This window comes from Gopherus evgoodei, chromosome 3 (assembly GCF_007399415.2).
Source record: "Gopherus evgoodei ecotype Sinaloan lineage chromosome 3, rGopEvg1_v1.p, whole genome shotgun sequence".
Classification (NCBI taxonomy): Eukaryota; Metazoa; Chordata; order Testudines; family Testudinidae; genus Gopherus; species Gopherus evgoodei.
In genome coordinates, this window is record NC_044324.1 from 115,044,715 (window position 1) to 115,065,810 (window position 21,096).

The window sequence follows — 21,096 nt, forward strand, 5'->3', positions numbered from 1 at the left end:
GCCATGCTGGAGGCTCCACATATATATAATGACAAAATTTGCAGAACTTTAAAATACTGTGCACAGAATTTTTATTTTTTTGGAACAGAATTCCCTCAGTAATAATAGCTGGAAGCCCTATATAGGAAGGTGGTGTTCTGCTAAATGGAAGCATTTCTCACTGTGTTGCCAGAAGCATTGTTTGCTTCTGCAGGAGGCTGGGATTTTTTGTATTACGGACTGTCCATCAATTGGCAAAGTACATTTAGCAACAATTAATGCCTTCCCTCGTCTGGTGAAGAACTGCTTGGTTCTCATCAGTACTACAATAGGCATGGTTTTAAAAGGCATCATCAGAATGTTTCTGCCAATATCAAAATCCATGCCAGTTTGGGACTGAAACGTGGTGCTGTTCATGCTCAGGAACCCACTATTTGAGCCCTTGACCACCTACTCCCTCTGCAGTTATCGATGAAGGTAGCCTTCCTCATGGCTATATCCTCTGCCAGGAGAGTAGGTGAGCTTGGGGCCCTTATGGTGGACCTGCCTTATTCAATCTTTTACAGGGACAAAGTATCCCAGAGATTGAACCCCAAGTTTATCCCCAAAGTTCCCTGTGATTTTAACTTGAACCAGACAGTTCACCTACCTGTCTTTTTACCGGAAACCTCACAAGAGTAGGGAAATCAAGAAACCCCACTTACTGGCTGTATGCAGAGCTTTAGCTTTTTCCCTAGGCAGGGCAAAGCCCTTTAGAATGTCTCCAAGATTATTTGTCTCCACAGCAGAGAGGATGAAAGGAAAAGCTATGTCTTCCCAAGGACTCTCAAAATGGCTTTCCAGTTGCATCCTCCTCTGCTATGTGATGGCAGAAGCCCCTCCTCCTTAGTCCATCAGGGTTCACTCTATCGGAGCTGAGGCTGCCTCAGTGCCTTGCCAGGAATCAAACTTCTGTAGATTTGTAGAACTGCACCTTAGGGCTCCATTCACGTGTTTACCAGGCAATATTCCCTCATTCAAGTCTCAGAGAAGGATACTTCCTTTGGCTCAGAGATCCTGCAAACTGTGGTACAGAGATCTTCCTCACACCCACCTCCAAGAAGAAAGGAAGGCTACTTGCTTTAGAGTAACTGTAATTCTTTGGCATGTGTGGTCCCAGTAAGTATTCATGACTAGCCATCCTTTCCCACTGCTTTGGATATTTATTTGATTCATGGTAGAGTAGAAACTGGAGATGCAGGTGGTCAGCACTGCCCCTTATGCCCTCAGTTTGGAGTATGAGGTGTAGGGTGTAGGCATGGACCAGCAGACACTGCTGTTGAAGAATTTCTGGTTCCAGGCACACAGAACACATGCACACCCATGGTGATCATGCATCTCAAAGAACTCCTGTCACTATATGTACAGTAAATGACTTTTCTTTTCCTGGGACAGTGGAGGATGCCCTGTGACCCTTCCCTCACCTCTGCCCCAACTGTGGTGTCTTCATGCTGCTCCAGCAGCTGCATGTTTGTGCTGGTGATGGTGCTTGAAAAATGAGTGTGTGTGTGTGGAATGTTGCATGTGTTGAGATTTCTGCAGCACCCCTGAAATTGCAGTCTGTTAAGAGACAGGTTTTACAAACTATAAGAGCAAGAGAAAAGTTTTCATTACTACCTGTGTGTGAATACTCATAAAAACCCTTTAAAGATAGTCTGCTTGCAGTGTTTGCCTCACCATCACCAGTCCGGATAGAGGATTATGTTGTGCTAATGCATGAGACTGTAACTGATGAACTGTTAGAAAAAGTGACACTGAGTGGGGTATATTTATTGTCTAAGAATAGGGAGATGCAGAAAGTAATCAAACTGCACAAATACTGAAAAGTAAACAGTCTTAAAATTCTTTCCATTTTAATAATTGATGATGCTGTGTAAGAAAATGTAACAATTTTAACTCATGTTCCTCTAATTTTATTTAGCTTTTAAGTATTGTTGAGGCTTCATCTTTTCTCAGATACTCAAGGTCAGAATGTGACTTGGTTAAACGTTATCTCAATGAAAATAGCGCAACATTCTTTAAACCTTCAAAGCATGAATTAATTCTGTGAGGTAGGTGTTATCAGTATTGTGATTATTATCATCACCATTTTTACAATTGGGGAAAGCTGAGCTGCAGAGTTCATCATCATGTTCCTATTACGCCTCTGGCATTTAGGGCAGTAATGAAACTCCTCCACTCCTGTCTGTTTCTGGCAAGTCTTTCAATGGTTCCCCAGCTGTGCCCCAGGTTTTTCAGCTCGGCTTCCACAGCTCTTCGCCATGTTGTATTCGGGCGGCCTCATTTTCGCTAGCCCTCAGGTGTCCATCTTATTGCTACTCTGGTGATGGAATCATCCGAAGCTCATAACCAATCTATCTCCAACACCTCTTGGCAATGATGGTGCTCATATCCTCTTGGCTGTACTGATTTTGGTTTGAGATTGTTCTGGGTCAAAAGATACGGAGGATTTTTCTGAGGCACTTTGTATGAAATGAAGACAGTCTGGACATGTATCAGAGGGGTAGCCGTGTTAGTCTGGATCTGTAAAAACAGCAAAGAATCCTGTGGCACCTTACAGACTAACAGACGTTTTGGAGCATGAGCTTTCATGGGTGAATACCCACTTCGTCAGATGCATGTAGTGGAAATTTCCAGGGGCAAGTATATATATACAGGCAAGCTAGAGATAATTAGGTAAGTTCAATCAGGGAGGATGAGGCCCTGTTCTAGCAGTTGAGGTGTGAAAACCAAGGGAGGAGAAACTGGTTTTGTAGTTGGCAAGCCATTCACAGTCTTTGTTTAATCCTGACCTGATGGTGTCAAATTTGCAGATGAACTGAAGCTCAGCAGTTTCTCTTTGAAGTCTGGTCCTGAAGTTTTTTTGCTGCAGGATGGCCACCTTAAGGTCTGCTATAGTGTGGCCAGGGAGGTTGAAGTGTTCTCCTACAGGTTTTTGTATATTGCCATTCCTAATATCTGATTTGTGTCCGTTTATCCTTTTCCGTATCGACTGTCCAGTTTGGCCGGCGTACATAGCAGAGGGGCATTGCTGGCATATGATGGCATATATTACATTGGTGGACGTGCAGGTGAATGAACCGGTGATGGTATGGCTGATCTGGTTAGGTCCTGTGATGGTGTCGCTGGACATGTCATACTTTCTCATTCCTCAGCATTATGCACTATAAAGTAGTGTTGAAAGTACATGAAGATTTCCAGACTGTATTTATGCTCCTGAAGGTGTTCCTGGCTTTATTGATTTTGTTCCGGATGTCTTGGCTTGTTCCACCATTTTGGTTGATAGTGCTGCCCAAGAATGTGAATGTTTCTAGATTGGTGAGAACATAATCCTCTATCCAGACTGGTGATGGTGAGGCAATATTAAAGGTCATGATATCTGTCTTACTGCGATTGATTTTTCAGTCCAATTTGCTGGCTGAATGCATTGAGTCGAGTTGTTTTTTCTTGTATATGGTGTCGGATATGTGATAGCAGATCAACATCATTTGCGAAGTCCAGGTCTTCAAGGGATGAGACGAGTGTCCATTTAATGCCTCTTGGCAGGTCTTCTGTTGTACACCGCATTACCCAGTCAGTGGCAATGTTGAAGAGGATTGCAGACATGACACACCCCTGACGAACTCCTGTTTTGACTTGAAAACTGAGCTCACTGTGATCAACACTGCATGTAATGTTGAAATAAAAGCTTTTGATGACGTTGATTATACGGAAGGGAATTCTATATGTCTGCAGAATGCACCCTAGGCTGGTCCTGTGAATGCTATCAAAAGCCTTCTCAAAAGTCTATGAAATTTATGTAGAGTTGCCATTGCCATTCTAAGCACTGTTTTATTATGTTCTGTAGAGTGAAGATCTGGTCTGCATCCACGCCCTTTCCGAAAACCAGCTTGTTCTTTTCTGAGAATGCTTTCAACTGCTTTTGATATATACTGGACTATGATCTTACACAATACTTTGCTTAGCACAGATAAAAGTGTGAAACCACGCCAGTTATTACAGTCATGGAGAGGTCCTTTCTTTGGTTTCTTCACTATAATCCCATTGGTCCACTCATCTGGCACTTTTTCCCTTTCCCAGACTGATGTAGAGGGGATAGATACTGTTAATTTAGGATTTACCATGAACAATTCTGCATTCAAGTTATCCTTGTCAAGAGCTTTCTCATTTTTTAAGGATTTGATGGCTTGAATGATCTCTTCCTTAGTTGGGGTGTCTATGTTGATATCAAGTTCTTCTTCTGCCTTGTGGATGTTTGCTTCCTCTTTAGGTGACTCCCTGTTCAGCAATTCTTTGAAATGCTCTGTCCAGGGCATTTCTTGTTTTTTTCCAGTTGTTAGTAGGTGTCCTTGTTTGTTCCTGATGAGTGTGTGTGTTGGTGTCTGCCGTTTACCACTGATAAGCCACGTCATTTTGTAGACGGTTCCTTGTTCACCACAAGTAGCTGCGTCCTCTGTTTGTGTTGTCAGATTATCAATATAATGCCATTTGTTCTCTCTCACAAGGCATTTGACCTGCTAGTGTGCCTTGCTATATTGTTCGTGGTATTCATTCTTCAGTTTCTGGGATTTTGTGTCTAAAACTTTTTTCTTCAGGACTCATCTAGTTTCTATGGCATTCCATGTGCTGGGTGTAATCCCCTCCTTCCTTCTCTTCTGCCTGTAGCCTAGACAGGCTTCACTGCTCTGTTTATAAATTGCTGTTACTATGTCCCACTTCTTGTTGATCTCCTCATCTGCATTCCCCTCCTCTTCATCAAGGTCTGCAAGTGCTTGAAACCTTTTCTTTGACTGCAGAAGGGAAGGCTTTCTGTATTTCAAGGGACTTTAGCTTGTCAATATCATAATGTCTGTGTTCCTGGTTTGGTGGACCCACACTTCTCAGTTTTTGTTTGATGGAGGCTGTCACAAAGTGGTGGTCCCTGCCAACATTTGCACCTCTTCTCACTTTCACATCTGTCAGTGAGTTTCGCCATTTGCCATTGATCAAGATAGGGTCAATCTGGTTCTTATCTCTGCCATTTGGAGAACATCATGTCAGGTTGTGAATTTCACAATGTTCAGATAAAGTTCCACCTATGACTAGGTCATTCATATTGCAGAAGTCAACAAGACTTTCTCAGTTTTCATTCATTGTGCCATACTGATGTCTTCCCATTGCTCTGTTGTTGTTTGCGTTGTCCTTACCGACCTAGGCATTCAGGTCTCTCATGACAATAGTTAGGTCATGACGTGGTACTCTCTCTAACTCCGCCTGTAGTGTAAGGTAGAATTTGTCCTTTACTTCTTCATCACTGTCATTTGTTGGAGCATAGCACTGAATCAGGGTGATATTATGATGTTTCCCTTTCAGTTTGGGTCTCATAAGTCTGCTGCTGATGAATTTCCATTCAAGCAGGGAATGCTCCACTCCCTTCTTCAAAAGGATGGCAACACTCTCATGGTGTTGTTCATCATCCCATCCAGAAAACAGCAAAGTTTCTCTTGAGGCTGCTGTTAATCTTCCTGATCCCATCCATCTGCTCTTGCTGACACCCAGGATGTGTAAGCTGTAGCGTCTCATCTCTGCTGTGACCTGAGCTAAATTCCCTGTTTCATACGTTATCCATACGTTCCAAAAAACAAGTTTGTTTTTTGTCGTGGTGTTGAGCACTTCAGTTTTCATGCCAGTGTCTTCCTTTTGGCTTTCACTACTGGCAGTCATACAGGCCATTGACTCGTGAAGGACCGTCACACGCAGTAATGGTTGATTTCTCCATCACGGTTTCTGTAACATATTTTGTTTTTTACAGGGCAGGTTGTTAGCCCTGTGCCTAACCCCTAATCTGGAGGACCTGGGTATCTGTTTATCTAACCCCTCCCCCACAGACCAATCCCGCATGGTTGAACCTCCCAGGAGCAAAAAGTTGAGGTCCTCCCCCGCCCCCACGGACACAGACTCTGGGGATCTCTAGAGCACACACGCTGTCCTGCCATGACAAAACATGGACACCAGAGGATAGGAGCTGCGGAGTTATTTGCTATTTATCATCTAGTAAATTACTATCAGCCAAAGTTAACTCAGGAGTTCATGGCTCTAAGTCCTATACTCAGGCACCTAAAGTTCATATCCTCTCTGTAGTCCTGTGTTTAAACTACATTTATATTCAAGTAGGTCTGTTGAGAATATCTTCCTTAAAAAATTCTATGAAACTTGCACTGGATTGTAAGGCTCTGAAACCGTGTGTTATATGTGCTCTTTTGCTGACATAATTTTGTTATGTCAGCAAAAGATTAATACTAACTAGACTGTCCTATTATACTTTAAAAAGCTTTCAACTCAGGTTTTGTTTTAATTTCTTTCCACATAAAATCTACAGCTCCCTCTGAATATTAAATTTGAACTAAATTTAAAGAGAATGCAAAATGAACACAATAAGGAAGGCCATCACTAATTCTTAGAAGGTGCAAGACTTGCTTCCTTATCTGTCTGAACAGACAAATTTAACAGTGAAATTGTTCATTCTGTGCTTAGACTTTCTTTTGCTCCTATTTCCCTGTAAAATGAGCTGTTTATATTTCTGCTCTGGTACTAGGAAGATGTAAAGAGGGTTGTTGCTATGGCTTAGCCATTGTGTCGATACCACTCTGCTCATTTATTAAGGAAATAACAGACAGGTTAAACAAACTAATTCTGTTAGCTCCACTGTTTGCTGTTTACCTGAACCAATCTGCTGAACCTACAGTCCTTTCTGTGTAACTAGCCCTGATGATTATTTCTCTCATTCATTATTATCAGGTCCACTAGGAAAAAAGAACAGGAGTGTGGCATGCCTATTATAGAAAAACATAAGAATATCTGTAACTGCTGTGGGAAACTGTTATGTGTATAGAGACTGGCACTAGCTGCCAAACCACAATAGCTCAGTAAACCCTGCAGCCCTTGGGTTTTGCTGCACATTTTTCCCCTGTAAACAATACTGCAGAATCAAAGAAGTTTGACACTTTATTATTTCTCTGTCCTCATTATAATTTAGAGTCCTTCTCAATTTAATCATCTGAAAATTTTATTAACATACTGAATGCATTTTTCCAGATCACAGGTAGCAATCTTTATTGTAACCCATTAGACACTACTTCCTCACTGCTTCCTATATTTTGCCTATTATTACTAATTTTTACAGCTTATATTATACCGAGTATGGTTCATACCGTGTGTTGGGGAGTGACTGGGGTTAAACCGTAGAAACAGGAGAGTTTAGAATTACATTTTTTTCCAAAAGTTTTAGATGAGTGAATTATCAGTGAAATTAAAATTAAGTCAAATCATTTCCTTTAGTGTATAAATCATTAAAAAAATGCAATGGCATATTGTGTTTTATAGAAGTCTGCTCCCAAATAAATCTGAAGTCAGGAGTAATCAATATTTATAACCCATCTGTAATTTTCAGTAAACAGACAACCCCACATCAGACAGTGCAGAAAAAAAAAATTGAGTTGCCCTGAAGTGTGTGTCATAGATATAACTTGGCAGATATTAAGAGGAATTGGATCTTAATAAAGAAGGCCAGCCTACTATTTTTTACAGATTATCTGTAGAGCAGATCATTGGTGCCAGCTCTGTTATCTCAGTTTCCATAATGGGATAAAGAATATGGTTTTCCTTAATGAAGTCCTTATTTATGTAGATCAGCAGAGGGTTTTGCAGAAATGGGATTAATTATATTCCTTAAGTGGATGGGTTTGGCTTTTAAAAGGTTCTGGCAGCATCAGGCATATCAGTATCCTGCATTATATTTTTTTAAATGCCCTTTCAGTTACCATCATTGTTTGTTTTTGTGTTTCTTTCTGTAGATTCTGGGATTTTTCCAAGCCTAACCCCTTGCTGGAGACTGTGGAGCATCATACAGAGTTTACGTGTGGACTAGATTTAAGCCTTCACAACCATGGTCAGGTAACAGACTAGATGATTTTATGTTTCACTTGTCTGTTACAGCCAATACAATTCAATAGCTGAATTGAAGACTCCATCATGAGCAGCAGCCATCGGTTTGTAGAATGCCTCAGGCAGAGGATCTGGCTGAATGCAGGTTAAAAAAAAACAAATGTAGTTCCATTTTTATTTGAGAAACGATTACTTGTCTGTAAATGGGGGCCTGGGAAGAGGTTGCAAAAGCAGACAGAGTTGAAATCCATATTGATTGCAGGTGGAAGCAAAAATTACTTTGATTTGGGAACAAGAGTGCTAGAGAAGGTGCCAAATTCAAATCTAGGGTTCAGACCTGGTTAGAGATGGGCCAGTCATTAAATATGGATCCAGTACTAGAACTGAACTTCTCCAAAGTTCAAGAATGCTCGGATGTTGCCTTTTGCTTTAAGCCCACCTCTAGAGGGGACCAAATACATGATTTTAATTATAGAAATCCCAAACATTAATGTCCTGGGGGATGAGATTTGCTAAATCAAGGCTAATAAATTGAGTATTGATTGTCCTGGGGTTACTTGAGTGTCTACATCTGTGTAATATTTTAGCAGTAGTTTAGAGTAAAGCCAAGCAAACTCACCCTTTGGCAGTGGATAATATATACATACAGATGGTATTACATTTAACTGCTCCTGAGTTTGTGCAACAGAAAAAGGGAAGTGATGGCTTATAAGTGACTCATATGCTTTGTATGTATTTGGTTTTAATCTATCGTGTGACATCCAGCTATCATAGCAGTGAGTGATGTAAAAATGCTGAAATAAAGGAATATGTATAATGAAGTCAAAATATGACTGAGAAGTAATTACAAAAAAACTTTGAAATGCACATGTAGAGAATCTCAGCAGTTTCCAGTTTTAATATCTGTTGCCTCTCTCTAGCTTCCACTTTGAGCTTTTTCTTAATAATCTAAAGATTTGGAATGTGTATCTAAGAGCAGTACTATTAGTACAGTTGTAGTTGTTTAAGCCAAGAGGGTGAGTGAGCTGTAGTGCAAATTGTGTGAATCAGTTTGCTTTGTCAGAAACATTAAGGATACAGGGTTTATTTAACCAGACATGATTGGATTTTTTTACCCTCAGGTTGTATTTAGATATCTCTCAGTACTGAAATAATTGAAACCTGATTCTGTTTACTGTACAGCTTAGGCAGGTACAGCATGTTGCCTACCGTGCACAAATCAAATCAAAATGGTATTATGATATATAATAAGCATTATTTCTCCCAATATCCAAAATATGCTAGACCAACAGTGGGCTGTTATTACCCTGTACAGATGTCTAAGTCATCTAATATCAAATAACTTTTTTAGATCATAGTAGGGGAAGGCTCATGGGTAATTGAGAGAAATGTGCAAGATGAACAAACAGAATTCCCCTTGAGGCTCAGACTACACTAGGTTTTTACTTTTTGTTTACAAACTGTTTTTAAACATCCCTCTAACTGAAACAGCTTCTGACATGATGTGAGCAGCTAGTGTTAGGGCAGGTCTACGCTTAAGAAACTGCGCCGCTGCAGCATTTTCCGGCAGCATAGTTAATCCACCTCTGCGAGTGACGGTAGCTATACTGATGGGAGAAACCTTTCCATGGAAAATTATGTAGTTATACCTAGGTGTGTTTTGTAGCATAGACCTGGCCTCAGTGAGGCCAAATGATTTCAAATGTTTAAAAACCCATGAAAAGATTGGCTAAGGACTTTTATCATAGGGCCTCTTTCCCACATAATACTGTCCTTCCCTAGTTTTTCCTGCTCATAGTCCCAGAGCTCTATTGAGGCTCACCTGGGTATATATTAGACACCACTTAAAAGAAAGTGTCCTTTAGACTTGAATTCAGACTACACCGTGGAATTACTTACGGCTGTTCTATAGCTCAACAAAAACATAGTTGCAAATTGAGTGACTGTGTCATTTGTCTATACAGAGTTCCATGGGTCTGGCTTTAGAGGAGACCTTCTGGCATATTCTCTTCTAGAGTGGGACTTCATTGTTGAATACCCATGCACGGGGTGAATTTCTCCTATAATGAATAGTAGTACTATACATAGTAGAAATAAGCATATCCTATAACCATATCATGTTCCATCTCATATGGTCCCTCTCTTCTTCTTTGGTTGGTTTTTGTATTGTGATAGCTCTTAGGAGCTCTTGTGATGAACCACCATCTTATTATGCAAGGTGCTATACAAAAACAGAACAAAAAGAAAGTGGTGAGCCCATCTGAACTAGCTAAGGGATGTGCCAAATGTCATTTTGTTGGGGTAGATTGTGCCAAGGCAGTTGAACAGTTGAGCTTGGGGCAGGTTATATCAACTAACGGGAGGATCACAGTTCGTAAGCCTTTCAAAGAAGTAGCTGTTGCCACCAGGGAAGTAATCTTAAAAGTTGTTAGGGGGCAGCTTGATTAAAAATCAACAAAATTCTGTGTTTTGCAATTTGCGCGGGATGCTGCACTCATGAATTAGCGTTTAATCAGCTCTTATTTGTGTGACACAGAAAATAGCCATGAACAGCAAAATTTAAAAGTACAGCTACATTGAACATCCAATTCATCTTGTCATGACACTGAAATTATTTCAACAGGAGTATGAGGAAGTATGAGGAATATTACTTTGCATATCATAAATTGCATGAAATTGTGGACTTTTGTTGTTCTAAAGATGCCTAATGTTCAAGGCAAACATGAGAAAAATGAAAGCCCTGGATTTGTTTGAAAGCCTTTCTTCATTTCTATGCCTACTTATCAGGTCCGCTCCCCACACCACAGAGAGCACCCAATGCTGTGTGTAAATAAATGCTTTCTATTGAGCAGTTTCTTTCTTTGGCAGCTGTCTGAGAACAGAACGAGGATTTTAAAAGGGTTGGGGGGAATCCCTTCAGCTTCTCTTTACTGGATCTGTGAATTATAAGCTGCAATTCATTTCCAAAATTGCAGTCCTGTGTGATTTTTAAAAGAACAATAGCGATGACCATTTTCAAGCACTGATTACAGGAAGAATGTATTAAACATAAGTGACAGCAACATATCAAATCAGAACAGGACATTTACAATATACAGTGCTGAAAAGTACAACCTGCAGATTAAAAATGAATATGAAGAGGAATACAAACACAATACTACAGTTTGATTTGTCATCTAAATGCAGGATCAGGCCTGGAATTTAAAATAGCTTGCATGCAACAGGGCACACAGTGTACATGCTTGATTTGCATACTTGTTTATTATGGCTGCATGAATAATTATTGTAATTCTGTATACAAAAGGATAGATGTCAAGTAGCCACTTGTACTGACAATTATGCATTTGTGCAATTCTAAGAGATGTGGGAGCCAGATTCTCTTGTTTACTCCAGACCTTTTGTGCTGCTGCTGCTGCTGCATTTCCACAGTTGTGGATTTCCCTGACAGGTCAAGTGACATAGATCTGGTTCTTCTTCCACCCACTCAGTACCTGACACCGAGAGTGTATCAAGATTGAGAGATACATGGTCGGAGTGCTGCTGTGCTCCAGCTAGAATGTGGCTGCTTAAAAGCTATAGCTAGCCTATGTAGATTATGCCCAGAGGTCTGGCGAAGAATCTGGGCTTGGGTCTGAAAACCTTTCCGCTGAATGGAGATATTGTTGATCACGTGACACAGAGTAGCAGTTTTTCCTGGTGTTCATTTTCTTTCCTTCATCCCTCAGGCTGTTGAGCACTATACTACACACCAGCTGGCTGCATAGTTGCCGCCCTCCTCTCCAGAAAAGGGATTGCATTTCAGTGGGATTGTTTGCTTATAATTTGTGAAGTGCTCTGGGATCCTGCATAAAGGGCCCTATACAAATAATATTTTGCATTGTTCTGTAAACATTTTCTAATGTGTGGGACTTGAGGTGCAATATTTAATTTTTAAAAAAAATCAGAACAAATTAGAACATTCGTGGAAGTGACATTGTCAAGTTAAAACAAGCAGGCCCAAGTCATGAAGGGGAAAAGACACAAGACCGCAGGGTGCAAAGGGTGTAAGGTCAGAGGAATGGGCATATGAAATGGGAAGCAGGTAGATATGAGAACTGGAGATACAGAATAGTATTTTTTTAAGCATTTATGAAAATGTTACCCATATTCACGTGGTGAATTGTGGTTGCTTCTAGGAGTTTGAATTTCATATGAAAAGAGTCAATGAAGGGGTCAGAGAGGAACTGGCATGGTCAGAGTGGCACAGAGAAGTTCTGATCCATTTTTTAAAAAGTCTTCGAAGAAAAAGAGAACCCTCCCTACCCCCTGTGCAAATACTCCCTTTGTCATCTCTATCAGACAGTGGAAGGCTCAGCCACCACCAAGTTTCTCCCCTTTGCCCATGAGTGAATGGATGGAAAAGCCTCTGCCAAATATAGCTCTCTATAATACACAATCCAGGGTATCTTTGGCTATGTGTATGTTGTTTTATGTGTCTTACTCTAATCTCTCTTCTCCAAAGAGGGATTGTTTTTTGAGGCAGGCTACAAAATTACTACCTTTTCACTGCCCTATATGTAAAGTGGGCTCCATTATAGCTAGGGAGTGCGTATCCAGCCTGAGCTTTGTAATAGTTTCTGTAGATGGTGGGGTCCATGGAGCTTGTTAGGATTGGCACTCTGTTTTTGTTTTTAAACTCCTGCAACTTTCTGTGGATGCACATGCAGCTTGATGATCAACTCCTCACGATGAAAGGAGACCTGCTTATTTTGTTCTGTCTTTTACTGGCAACAATATCTGAATGATGCATATTCGGAGGCACAACGCGGTTTAATTTATGTGATGGTGATACAGTTCTTTGCTCTCTTAAATGGCACTGACCCTCTGCAATAAGAGCATATTAGTTTCCCTCCAACATTGCCCCATGTCTATATAGTTATAAGGATTTCAAGGTCCCTGTAAATTCCACCGTAAATACAGTTTTTTGATAACTTCACTGAGGAACAACCCCAAAATGTAGTTCAATACCCCGCACTGGCAACGAATAAAGGTCATTGGAGGCTGTAAGTCTAACTTTTTTGTTCACTGTGTCATGGATGACATAGAGCAGAGGTTTCCCCTGGTGTCCATTTCCTTTCCTCCAGCCCCCAGACTGTTGTGTAGCTACACGTTGTCTGAATGGGTTACTCCCTCCACTCCAAAGGGTATTTCAGTGGGATTGTTTGCAAGTGGCCTCCCTATCAGCCGCTCAGAATGGTTGCTAACAGCCACATTCAAGTGTTTCAGTACTTGTGGAGTGGATGAATAATGGCTCTTTTGCAGAAAGAAGATCATTTTTTTAGGACCAAATATGAATGCAAACGGCGTCTTCAGTGGAGGTGCTGTATTATGTGTTCTGTTTGTATTTACACGAATCCCACTCTGGTCAGAGGCATTAACTAACTGTCGTAAAGCTGGAATTGTATTTTGTGGACTTTTTACTGGAAGATGCATAAACTTCCTTTGCTCCTTTTTTTGGGGGGGGTTTTGGGGGTATTTTTTGTCTTGTTTGTTCTTTCTTTGTACACATAAGTTGTGGAATTTAGATGTTCCACATGACCGTTGAAGCTGTCATGCCTCTAGAACAAGGATGGGCAAACTTTGTGGCATGAGGGCCACAGCTGGGTATGAAAATTTTATGGCGGGCCATGAATGCTCATAAAATTGGGGATTGGGGTGCGGGTGAGGGGGTGAGGGCCGCAGCTGGCAGGGTGGGCTTTGGTGTGCAGGAGGGTGGGACTGAGGAGTTCAGAGGGCGGGAGGGGTATCAGGGATGGAGCAGGGGGTTGGGGCGCTGAAGGAGGTTGAGGGGGAAGGCTCTGGACGGTGCTTACCTTAAGCAGCTCCTGGAAGCAGTGGTATGTCCCCCATCCGGCTCCTATGCGGAGGCACGGACAGGCAGCTCTGTGCACTGCCCCGTCTGCAGGCACTGCCCCTGCAGCTCTCATCGGCTTTGGTTCCCGACCAATGGGAGCTGCGGGGATGGCGCTTGGTGTGGGGGCAGCTTGCAGAGCCCCCTGGCTGCCACTACGCATAGGAGCTGGAGGTGGAATATGCTGCTGCTGCTTCCGGATACTGTGCAGAGCGGGACAAGTCCTAGACCCTGCTCCCAGGCAGGAACCCAAGGGCCGAATTAAAATGTCTGAAGGGCCAGATGTGGCCCCAGTTTGCCCACTTCTGGCCTAGAAACATTTCACTGACTATATCTTTCCTCTCTCTTATGGCCGTTCTCAGCCACTTCTTTAAACCTCTCAAGGCATTCCAGGTAAAGTTTTACAGTTTGAAATGCCTTGAGAGAAAAGATCCCATTTTTTGTTTTAATTTGTGCATGGATTTCTTGACTGGCTTTATTAGTCACTATGAATGTTATTGGTGAATCCCTTTGCAGGCCTTTGCAAAAATTCCTTTTGATTGGGTAAAATTTATCCTTGTGCATAAGGAACCAGTGCAAGACAAGACCTTATGTGCAACTTCCCCCCTCCCCCACACATACACCAGGTTTCTGAAATCAGACTTAAGTGGTACATAGGCCTTGACCTGGCCCTCTGAAAGGGTAAATTTTACCCTTTGTCATTTCATATTTTTAAAAATTCTTGGTATTTTTAAACTGTCTCAGTAAAGGTAGTAGCAGCAAAGAATCCTGTGGCACCTTATAGACTAACAGACGTTTTGGAGCATGAGCTTTTGTGGGTGAATACCCATTCGTCGGATCCGACGAAGTGGGTATTCACCCACGAAAGCTCATGCTCCAAAACGTCTGTTAGTCTATAAGGTGCCACAGTTCTTTGCTGCTTTTACAGATCCAGACTAACACAGCTACCCCTCTGATACTTGAGTATAGGTAATGTTTCCCCTGTGAAGTGGAAGGGTTAATATCAGCACTTTAGACTTGAGTTTTGTGAAAACTATAGTTGCTACAGCCATAATAGAGTTTTGTGAAAGCTGTAATATCACTATATTGGAAGGAATTATCATATCACCAGTCAAATATTTCCATCTCTTTGATTTTAAAGTGTTATAAAAAGTGACTGCATGGATCACCTTCTTATTCAATGGATTTTTCACCTTGTATGTGTGTTCAGAGTCACCTGATTTAGTGATTTAAAAGCTCTGACTGCTTTTTCCTTTGGTTAATCATGCTGAGCCAACACAGCAGAGAGTAAGCTGGCTTCTGATTCTTTAGCAAAACTGTTTGCTTAGTGCCAGTGAGTTATACCTGTGCACCTCAATGGATGACAAACAGGGTTTCATGAAGACAGTATTTGGCCTGTACAACTGTTAATTACTGGTGATTATTTAAAAAAAAAAGAAACCTTATTTGACTCCTAGATTCAAAGGTGGAGATTGCAGGGCTGGTGGTTAGGAAGCATGTTGTTTTGCTTGTAAACTGAATATATTTGATATGGAGTCACTGAGAAACAATAAACACGGACTCCCCACAATGCCACTTTGAGAGTGTCATATGTCAACATAGAATGGAAAATTAGAGTTTGGATTAAACCTTTCCACAACACTGCATTGATTTTATCAGTAACTAAAGGATGGACCTGGTGTTCTTTAAAATAGCTCTTAAAAGATTCCTTTCTTTAAGCTATCTAACTTTGCGAGAGTGCATCCATTGCTGCAAATAGTTTTGAAAGTCCTCTGCACTTCACTGCCAGACACCTTTCAGACCTGCAACTCAGGCAAATTTAGACAGCATATCCTTCACCAGTAAGCTGTAATAACTGTTGTGCTTAGAGGATTGTATCAAGTCTACAAAATCAGCTCCCTGTTACATATTCCATATCAGGTCAACAAAACAACTGCCTTCTGTCTTTTGAAATAGATCCTAGCCTGTCTGTATAACGTTCCAGAGACCTGATCAGTTCCTGTTTTCAGCGCAATGCTTTGTTACACTTTTTAATGGTCTGAAAAACAGGAGCAATACCCCCCCCCATATCTCTTCCCTTCTTGGGAGAGTAATACATTTCTTTAGCAATGTCTGGGACATTGCTATTACTGGTCAGTATATATCATTTGAATCCAGATCTATGTAAGAACTTCTGGCCAGTTTTTTATTCTGTATTCATCACAATAGAAACAATGTGTAGTTTGAAAAATACCAGACACAAACTAGAATGCTTGCAAATGTTTTTGTTTTTATTTTACAAAATTACAATATGCACCTCTCAATTTATGCATGAGGGGAGAGCTCAGTTACAGTTCATCTCTGATGCCTCTTGACCAAACATAGGGTCAGAGTAATGCTTGGGGCTTTCTAATCAAAGATGGAACCCCTTGTTGTTTTAAACCAACAGATCCATACTCAAAACCAGCGTGTTAAGAGCATGGGGGAGAGGGTTAGTGTCACATAGCAAGGAACTCCCTGGTACGTAGCAGCGAGTTTCAGCTTGCCTTACCAGTCCAGTGTACTCCAACTCACTGTTGTCATAACCTGCATCTCAAATGAGTCATGTAAAGTATCTTATGCGAACCGGTGACACACAGGTGATTAACATCATTGTGAAATGTATGTTTTAATGCTAATGTGAGGAATTATAGGTACTCACTAATATTGTGCTTTAAAGTCTGTGACCAAAGAAAGGGAGAAAAACCAGTTTTCTCTCAAACAGGAGGGAAGACCGCTATCTACCTGTCTCCAGTGCAAATTAAGTTTGGTGGAATCAAAACAATGGAAGTCATACAAATCAGCAAGGGGATAGGAAGTCAAGGGAATGAGAAGAACAGCATGAGGTCTTCCTATGTCCGGGGACAAAACAGCAAGTTTAGGAAGATATAAAAAGAGAGAGAAGCTATCTGCATCCATCATTGGACAGACACTAAGGGCCAAAGCTCTTGCAAGCTGAGAAAGACGGGCCCTTCATTTAAGGGGGTTGATGTCTCTCAGAAGTGAATATAAGTAAAAACTCAGCTTAGACAAAGATCTTTTACCTAGGAAGACCAGGGAAACCAGTATTTTGTACTTCTGTGGAAGGGCCTAACTGGGAGAATGTTAGCCATAGCTGAGAAAAAAAATTGGTAAGAAATCTACCTTGGTCCAAGGCTGTGGCTTGCTGAGTTATGTCTTAGCCATTACGAAGGATATTTTACTTTTATTTGCTTGTAACCTTTTGCCTTTATCCCTTGTTCTTAAACTCACTTAAACCCTCTTTTTGTTAATATCTTGTTTTACTTTTAATCTAAACCTGCTTAGTACTATTGAAGTGACTGCTAGCTCCGGTTAAATTAATAAGCTGTGCTTTTGTCTTTTTAAAGGAGCAATGAACCTTATTACTTCTCTGAGTGTTCCAGGAGAGGGCTGGACACTTCAGGGCAGACAGTTGGGGGAAAATTTGGGACTTAAGAGTATGTTGGGAGTAACCCTATGTAATGATGTGGTTCTGGTGGGACCCAATTGAGAGTGCCAATTCAGGACAAATTGCTTAAAGCAAGGCAGTTACAGCCCAAGGCTGGGGTTTTTCTACCTCTAAGGCAAACCAAACCAGCCAGACAGAGAGGACTTTGATTTTACCCCACTGGCTAACCACAAGTCACACAAGCAATTCCCTTAGACACTCCAGTTTCCCAGTATCACCACCAGTGCCACTCGTTATGGGGACTAATGGTTATGAAAACCAATGCTCCGTTAAAAGAAAAAAGGTTCTCTCGATCCCAAAGGACCCATCCCCAGACCAAATCAGATCTTATCCACAAATCATGCTGTTGCCAGTCGTTCAGAATCTAAAATCTAAAGGTTTATTCATAAAAGGAAAAAGATATAGATGAGAGCTAGAATTGATTAAATTGAATCAATTACATGCAGTAATGGCCAAGTTCTTGGTTCAGGCTTGTAGCAATGATAGAATGAACTGCAGATTCAAATCAAGTCTGTGGAGTACATCCAAAGCTGGGATGGGTCATTCAGTTTTTGGTTCAAAGCTTCAGTGTACCAAAGTCCCTCCAGAGGTATGAAGCAGTATTGAAGACAAGATGGAGGAGCTGCAGCAGCCATTTATAATCTCTTGTCATGTGGCCTCTCTTTCTTTATTCCAAAAACAAGCAATTTGGGCACAGGGCAAGAAAAAACCTTAGAGTTCTGTCCATAGGCATGTCCCTCTGCATACCTTGCTGAATCGCAAGGTGTATCTGCCTTCTTTCAATGGGTCAGTTGATGGTCCTTAATGGGCCATCAAGAAAGCTAGGCAGTGCTGATGCCAAATTGTCTGGGGTGTCACCCAGAAGCATAGCATAAGTTTGAAATACAGACAGTATAGAGCTAATATTCATAACTTTAAATACAAAAATGATACACGCACCCAGATAGCATAATCATAACCAGCACATCACAGTCTTGTCTTAGACACCTTACCTGACCCCCTTTATACAAGTTCTGGTGCCACTGCAGGACCTTGGTTGCAACAATGATCTATATGGTCCCAGTTCATGTCAGTAATGTCACACCCTGCAAGTAGTATCCAAGGCTGGTAGAGACCAGGTTGGGGCTGTTGTGTTGTAGGCAGGCTGCTAGGGTCCAAGTGTTGAACCAGGACTGCACTGCACACAGACTCAGGAAACTTCATTCCTGTCTGCTGGCGTCCAGGCTCTGAGCCATGGCACCAGAGCATTTAAGGCACCCAAGGTTACAGGGCAGGTGGTGAGATGACCTTTCACTGGTCTGGGTTGCACCCCAAAATGTTAGTGGGTCTTCTGCCTACTGTGACTTACCAAAGGTCAAGCAGAGTGGGAGTGAAGGCAAAAGTGTCACCTACTTCTTGATTCTCGTTGTTGAAGAGATGGAATGGGAATGGGGAGAACTGAGGGCAAAACTTCCTTTCCATTCTTTCCAATTATGGGCTAGAAGAAATGGTCACCTGTCAAAATAAGTAGCAGGACTAATAACCATCTTTGTTAGCTTCACCAAACTTCCATCCCCTGTGTACGCAAGAGTGCTCAGGACCCTTTACAGATGTTTCATCATAATATAAATAGCCCATAGAATTAAGCACAAAAAGACAGAAGAAATGGTACCTAGAGAAGAGGAGGAAGGAAAAGTATTGCAAATAGCGAAAATGTAGCTACAGTACCTTTTTTAAAAACCTGTTGTAAAAGAAGTGATATATTTCTTATTGAAACTCAGCGGGGCAGAGATAAACGTTTAGAACTATTTCCACCCTTGAGTGGTCACCATGTAAGAGACAATTGCCTGTCAGCCTAAGATTTGACTGGAAACCCTGGAAGGGTATCTAAGTGATAATCACTTCTGCCCTCCTGACTGTTGTTCAAAAATTTATTCAACTGTGGCATTGACATTTCTTTGCCAGGGTAAAGAAAGTAATTGTATCTGGAGCCTAGTGAAAATAGAGTGTCATTATCTAGATACATGCGTATCTTGCTGAGTTTCAGTAAGAGCTTTATGTTTTTGCAGTTTTTAGTTATTTTCTGAAAAATAGTACTTGGTTATTGGGGTTGAGGGTTTAGTGCCACTTTAGAGTACAACAAAAATCAACCACTATCTTTAAGGATTTTTCCTCTTTTCTTGATCCTAAACAGTAAAGAGACAGTATGTTATCTAGGTAATTACATGAAGCTGAATGGATTGCCCTAGGGTTCTGGAAAAGGTCTTCATCTATTGCAAAGCAAGGCTGTAGTGATGAATAGAAGACAGAGGACCTGAAATAGATCAGCTAGTGGGACAACTGAAATGGCTGTGATAAAGAAAAGAATATTAGTATTAAATGAGTTGGTGGAAAACAGCATTACTATCAGACATTAAGATAGACACTTTAAAGTGAAACAGTCATCCCTTGTTTTAGTAGTCAAACTATGGATTTCCAGTGAAGAATTAGTTTTCTGAGACTGTATCTGCACAATTCATATTTTTGGCTTTATTTGAAGGGGAATAAAGCAATGTTCATGTCGATTTATCTTCTTCAAATATATTTGCCTATTCCAGAAAATTACCTGGCATGATATTTATACCGCAGCAATAATAAAAATATAGTACACTCTCTTATGCACTGGTGTTGCAACTTCACTGCTGAAACGAGAGGGCTAGAGGCCACTGTGACAGGGTCCCCAGGGTGCAACCTGGACTGTGGGACAGCTGAGTCCTCCAAACCCACCAGCCTGAGCTGTTTCATGCTATGAGCTAAGATCAAGCTACAAGGCTCTGACAGGCACTGCATTTACACAGCCATCCACAGGCAGGGACACACCTAGCTGAGTTACATGAACAATCTCCCAGCCACTCATGAGCTTCAGCCAATTCCTCCCAGCTCCAGTCCTATACCTCAGAACTGCACCATCTTACACTGGTCAGAAGCCTGACCAGTGTAAACTCATTACTTAGTTCGTCGCCACTTCATAGGAAAGTGGGACATGCACTTCAACCAAAAACAAACTGTTTTAGGTAAAATATAAAACATTTATTAAACACAGAAAGATAGATTATAAGTGATTATAAATAGCAGGCATAGAGATCAAAGTTGGTTACTTAAGAAATAGAATTTAGACTGCATTTCTATTTTTAACTTTACCATACTAAGCAAGATTTGAATCAAGAAGTTTCTCGTTGTAAGATTAGATGTTACAGGCAGCTTAGAGTTCCTCAATACTCAGACTGGTCCCAGGCTGGAAGGAAGTCCAATCTCCCTAGCTCCATGTCTTTGTCTTCCAGGTGGTGAGATGGGGATCGGGGAGAGGACAAGTGATGATGTTACTGTCTCTTTTTATACCTTCTTCCAGGTGCTAGGATCAGGCAGTTCCCATTGGTCAAGCAGTCTCCATTGTGTTACATCCCTTCTCTAAAGAGCCTCTGGGGTAGCAGATTCTTTTTGATCAACACCATCAATGCCTGTCTGACCCTCCTTTATTGCAACTGAAAGGCTGGCTGTGGGCATCTCCCAACCTCACAGCATATATTTCAGTATCACATGTAGCAATACTTTATAACTTCACATACACCGATAGCATATACAATCCAACAGGATATTCATGTTCAGCAGATCAAGACTTCTAAAATGACACTTTACAAGTTATATTTTGTACAAAACATATCATAATTATATGACAGTGGTGAATGTGGGAGTTCCAGGATGCTACTTTGAGATACAGAGTCCCACAGACATTAACAAATGCATCCATTTTGTTAGATTG

General features: G+C 41.2%; 1 protein-coding gene across 2 annotated transcripts in view; it reads left to right on the top strand.

The window, feature by feature from the left end:
- The window catches only part of PEX7 (peroxisomal biogenesis factor 7), a 78,367-nt gene that overhangs the window by 49,102 nt on the left and 8,169 nt on the right, over positions 1-21,096 (top strand). For both annotated transcript variants that reach the window (XM_030556402.1, XM_030556401.1), the window contains one exon: positions 7,851-7,950. In XM_030556402.1, coding sequence (XP_030412262.1) covers positions 7,851-7,950 — 100 coding nt within the window. The remainder of the gene's footprint in view (positions 1-7,850; positions 7,951-21,096) is intronic.